Genomic DNA, 6,060 nt, shown 5'->3' on the forward strand with positions numbered 1-6,060 from the left:
TAGAAGTAACACTGTCGGTTGTTTGAAAAAGGCAGTGCGGCCAAGTTGTTAGAGCGTTTGCCTTGAGATCCGGGGATCCCGGGTTCAATACACGTTCTGACCACTCGTTGAATTTGCTCCTGGTAGTCCCTGGTTCAACTGCTCAGCTGCACTTGTAAATAACCAATTAGGCTGCTTCTGGCCAGTTGGGATTCTTAACAGTTGTTGTTGTATGGTCCGTTCTGTCGTGATTGTGTTTCTTTGGTCCTGAAAAGCCGCTATGGGGAGTGGTCAGTTAAGTGTGTACTGTATTGAATTGTTTCATAATATGACAACAATAAGTTATGGGGTGTTTTCATGTGATGTCACGGCTAATCCTCCGGGAATTAAACTCTACTGATTTGTTATAGGTCTAGGCATCAAGAAGTTTGTATACTGCCATAATAATAATGATAATGATAATGATAATGACAATGATAATAATGATGGTGATGTGGATGATGATGATGATGATGATGATAAGAAGAAGTTATAATAAGTTATACAATAAGTTATACAGGGGCAGATAAACGCCAATTCGTGGTTTATTCATCGTTATATAAGTTTCGTTTTATGATTAAAATTGACTTCAAAAAGTAACCTTTGATGCATATCCTTGTTTTGTTTTGTTTCTTTCTCTTTTTCTTTGTTTTATTCCCTTTCTTTCTTTCCTTCCTTGCTTCTTCATTTCTTTCTTTTTTGTTGTTGTTCTTTTTTTCCTCATTTTCCTTCGTTTTTATAAAGGGCTTATCAAGAGTCATCATATGACAATGCACCGGGAAACACGGTATGCTTGTATGATGAGCATTTCCCTTTTTCACTCTTATCGTCTTTTACGAAACAGAGATTATTATTTAATTCTTTTTTTAGCATTCGATGGAAATGGGAAGTGTTGGATGCCAGCGACCGACCCCACCCAATTACATGCAAGGGGGCCAATACGCGCCTCTTAATCCTTCTACACGCTCGTGGGAAATTCCCAGACATCATGTGACCATTGAGAAGATTATTGGAAAAGGTGCTTTTGGTCAAGTTGCCAAGGCAACAGCGGATGGTCTCCGAAGAATGCCTCAGAAAACACTGGTGGCAGTGAAAATGTTGAAAGGTTAGTAGATGAGTCTTCATACACGATTAAAATGATGGCTGTGTAGTTGCAATTTCTGTGATCATTGCATAAACAGTGAACTCTACTGAAAAAATCCAATGCACAATCTTGTCTCGTTTTCAAAATTGACATAGTTTAATATTGTTTACGGTCAATTCTTCTTGCGTCCTTGCAAGTGGATATGCATGGCGAGAAAAAATTGTTAATCATTTTTGTCCTCGATGGTTCAAGAGGTTGTTCCTGAGAAACGTCAGCCCTTCAAACCAATTAATTTTTTTTTCGGTCTTTCGTAGCTGGCGCTCCAGAGTCAGATAAGAAAGACTTATTATCAGAGCTTGAAGTGATGAAGACCTTGAAACCACATCCACATGTCATTAAACTAATGGGCTGCGTAACTCAATCAGGTAAGCTATCAGTATACATAGTGCCGTTCAATGACATCAATTAGTAACATTCACTGGATGAGGCTGAGTATGATGTGAAGAATTGTGCAGATGGAAGATGTACTCCAATGAGAGGAATAATCTGGTGTTGACATAATTCTTAACATATTATATCCAAACCGAAACTGACAATTTTATCCAAAATACTCACAGCCTTATCAAAGTGTACTTGGCTACGTTTTAAGGTGTTTCAAAAAGTCTGATAAAAGGTTATTCGCCAAATCTTCATTTGAGTGGGTTTCTGAGGTCCCTATTTCAGTGCGAATGACGTTTTGTCAGCTAGCTGAGGAAAGCTATTTAAGGAGGAGATATAAAATTTATATTTTTATAGTATCTCATGCTTACGACAGACAGACAGACAGCTTTGTTGAATGCGCTTAAGGAATGCATTCAGGGCCGCTTACAATTGGCCTATCTCGTCATTTGCAGAGCCATTGTTGGTGTTGATAGAATATATCCCCCATGGTGATCTCTTGGGTTACCTGAGAAAGAGCCGTGGTTTGCATGACACCTACTACAAAGATCCAGATATCAAACCCCAAACAAGTCTGACGTCACAACAGCTGATGAAATTTGCTTGGCAAATCGCTGATGGAATGAAATACCTTTCTTCAAGATCTGTAAGTTGGCTTATCCTTTCAGATAATTTACAGTTCTAGCAAGAGCTATGTGGCCTTAGAAACGAGTGCCAAGGCAACTGTTTTTTCTTATAATGAAACTCTCCTGGTAAAGGGCTAATGGAACGAAATGACGTTCTTCAGGAAATTCAAGTTGAACAATTCAAAGAAAGTACAGCTCTCTCATAACTGTACCAGGCCTTAACCAAAGCAACCACGAGGTTTTCAGTGAGTAACATCACATAACCACTTTTCCCACGAAGAGATTCTCTCAATTGTTGTAATCAATTATTCAGTTTCCAAGCTACAAGGCACCCTGCTATCGACCTACTGCTCTGTCTACGTATGATTCCCATTAACTAGGCCCATTAACTAGTAGATCAGCTTTTCTCAGGGATGACGAGTGGCAGACTCAAGGGAATTTCACCATAGTAGCGTTATAAAGTTTCAAGAGTGATTCATGTAGGTACTGTAACAAAGTCCTACCTCAATATCACCGTCTTCTACCGCAGATAATTCATAGAGATCTTGCCGCTCGTAATGTGCTGGTTGGTGAAAGAGAAACTTGTAAAGTGACAGACTTTGGAATGGCCAGAGATGTGCAACAGGAAAACGTTTATGAAAGGAGGACGAAGGTATAGTGAGAAATTACCAAGAGAGCGGAGCACAGACTGCATCGCAAAAGGAAACTTGCTTTCCTTTACCCTATTCAATCTAGAAAAAGTAAACATGTTCATAAGCGAGTAATGTAAAAATGGCCTGTGTTTGTATCTTTCAAACCGTGTGCGGCGATTCAACAAAATGAAAACTTGCATGTTAGGTAATGCTCTTTTAAAAGTTAAAACATTGGATTAATGGTCTGCACAGGTGGGAGATTGAAAAAAGCTTGATCTTGTTCTAAAGAGTACCAAGAACTGTAAGGAAAATCCGACAATACCCGACTTTCTAAGAGCTTCTTAGTATTTTTTTTCTGAAATACCTTAGACTATAATATTCAATTCGTTATTGTCCAAGTTAACTTGTTCTTTGTTGGTGGCAGGAAGGAATGTCGGGTTTCACATGTGCAGTCCTGCTTTCGATGTGGACGGGTCTGTATCCTTGACTTGGAGCACGTTACCGAATTTATAAATGAAAAAAACTTACCAAAACTCTATGGGCACCAAAATGGCGGCGATGATAAAGCAAATAATTTAAGGAGAAAACCCAGAGACAGATTGTTAGTAAAAAGAGGAAAAGTAAGCAAAGAATGTTAATATGTTTTTTTTCTTCTTTCAGCACGAGGACTGTATCTTTATGAATGACGATTAATATTTGAAGTGATTTCTTTTTCTACAAACGCTAGGGCCGCCTTCCTGTAAAATGGACGGCATACGAAGCTCTTATGTATGGAACTTACACAACCAAGAGTGATGTGTAAGTTCTCGCACTCACACCATCGCTTAACACCACCGCGTCATTTATATATACTTACTGGCGCATGTTCAAAATTTTTCTTGCAGTAATTTTGTGGCTTGTTGCTCGAAAAATGCGCACAAAGCATTTTTTTAAACAATATATTTTATTTTACAGTGCATTTTTCACCTCTTACTAACTGAGCGTGATAAGGCGTGCTCTTGAATATTGGCTCGAGGTCGTGACAGTGTATAAAATGTTCAAAGGAAAGACTATTTTCTTGAATTTAAAACTATCTTCAAGGTGCATTAAATGATATAAATTCTATTCCTAATTAGCATAAATACTGATATTCGAACCTATGACGAGACCTTAACTTGTCAAATTCTATGTTTTATAAAACAAAGCGTGTACCCTTCAGAATCCTAAGAAGATCAAAAAAGAAGAAAGACAAGGTTGATGAAGTGATTGATGCTAGCACATTAAATATCTTGTTCAGTCTTGTTATTTTTATAGATGGAGCTTTGGAGTTCTTCTTTACGAAATTTTCACCATAGGTAAGTCTATCACTAAGGTCATTGTTAAATTGCGGCCTTCTACCTCACGGATGGCATTTAAAATTGAGAAAACTATATAGCTTTTATGGAGAGATGATTTTTATCGAATTTACAGTATATAGGGCCAAATTTAAACCAGTGATTGCATATAACAGTAAAGTTGTCAATAATGGAGAGCAGATGGCATATCTAATTTTCAGAATGTTAACATGACAAATACAAAATGGTCTTTCTTTTAAGGTGGATCACCATATCCTCGGATGGATGGCAGAAAAATTGCAAGCTTGCTTCAAGAAGGATACAGGATGCCCAAGAACAACACGTGGACAATGAATTGTAACTACAATACTTGATTGCTGAATAACAAACCGTTATCATGCAGATAGGATGATAACAGCAGCCTCTAATTGGTTTTGATAAAACTTCTCAAAGTCATTAATAATTCATACGGGTTTTTAGCCAATCGGAGTGCCCCAATGTGGTCAGGTGCATAGTATCTTGATACCCAATGAAACTACAGAACAAGAAATGTCCGAGTTAGTTCAAAAATGATCAAAACACTGATTAAGACGCTTGAGTTTTAATGAACGTATGCTAGTAAACAATCGGGGGAAAAAGAAAACAAATAAATAAACTATCAGAACCAGTGCATTTAAATTTCGCGACTATTCAAGATAAAACTTTTGTAGTACCTTTTATCGTTAGGGTCCAGAGGATTAAAACGAACTTGGACACCCAATAGTTCAGCGAAAGTCAGAGCATTCTTTTCAGCAATGTCTGCACTGAGGCTTCAACCTTGTGTAGGTCGTAGTCTTTGTGAAAAGTCCACGGCATTCTAAAACCGGCACTTGTACCACCTCTCTCGACCTCAGCCAGTCGACAAAAATGTTCACAGCCAAATCATTTTCATATTTATTTGAAACTGGAGCGGCCTCGTTAACCGAATAACTTCTTGGAAAGACGATTTTGGCAGGCGGGAAAACGACGTGATTCCTGACTCGCTCTAAACAAGAAAAAGATTCATCACATTACCACTCAACTTAAGTGAAAAAAATTTTTGAGAAGTCATGTCAAAAAACTAGTGCTTCGTGTTTCGTCGGTGTTCCAAACACCTCGAAACAATAAAAGTACTCCGCCTGTCGGCGGGTTTCTGCTTTCGTCATGTTTCTCGGTGTTTGGAACCCCTTGGTGAAACCACATCGCACTCGTTTTTGACAAATTACGTGTCCTTTGACCACTCACATTCCACGGCGGGTCACCATGAAAAAGGTGAGCGTAGCTTACCTATCGGTCCAAAAAGACCAAACGGTCCCCATAACATTGTTAGATGAAACGAGTTTTCAGTTTAAGATCGTTGCCGTTATCCACGCTACTAGTAGCAGAGTAACGAAAGGAAGGCCTTGAAAGATTTCCTGCTTGAATGGATTCGAAAAACCCATCACCTCTGCGATGCATTGCTCTATCAATTGATCTCTCAAGCCATCTGAGAAACTACAACGTAGTCATTTTTTGTGAGTGGCGTATGATCTTAGACTTAACTTGTTTTCACTTTCATCCCACCGCAGTTCAAACTGTATTTCTCTTAATACACTGTTTTCCGTCATATGATTACATGTTTTGTCAAAATCTCTGTCCGATTCCTTGCAGGTACAAAATAATGATGTCCTTGCTGGTTGAAAGACCCAATGCCAGACCAACATTCCTTTAATTTGAAAGACAAGCTGAAAAAGATGGGAAAATCAACATAAGGGGCGAATCTAAGCCGAGAACTAAGTATTTAAATAATAACGCAGATTGTTGTTGTTTTTGTTTTTTTTAATTTGCAAAGAGGTTTTACTTTAGCCTGCCGATCAATTTACAGCAACAAAAAAAAATGGAGTTACTGAGGGGTTTTTTTTAGATGTAAACGTTTTCAGTTCAAAATATAT

At 38.2% G+C, this 6,060-nt stretch overlaps 1 protein-coding gene across 5 annotated transcripts in view; it reads left to right on the forward strand.

Annotated features, from left to right (window-relative positions):
* LOC138030095 (proto-oncogene tyrosine-protein kinase receptor Ret-like) overlaps nt 1–6,060 on the forward strand; it is a 55,082-nt gene that overhangs the window by 34,641 nt on the left and 14,381 nt on the right. For 3 of the 5 annotated variants that reach the window (XM_068877955.1, XM_068877958.1, XM_068877959.1), the window contains 4 exons: nt 763–805; nt 889–1,123; nt 1,417–1,527; nt 1,996–2,186. In XM_068877955.1, coding sequence (XP_068734056.1) covers nt 763–805; nt 889–1,123; nt 1,417–1,527; nt 1,996–2,186 — 580 coding nt within the window. The other 2 variants (XM_068877956.1, XM_068877957.1) reach the window with 2 other exon arrangements.

Source organism: Montipora capricornis, chromosome 13 (assembly GCF_036669925.1).
Source record: "Montipora capricornis isolate CH-2021 chromosome 13, ASM3666992v2, whole genome shotgun sequence".
In the NCBI taxonomy this organism is placed as follows: Eukaryota; Metazoa; Cnidaria; class Anthozoa; order Scleractinia; family Acroporidae; genus Montipora; species Montipora capricornis.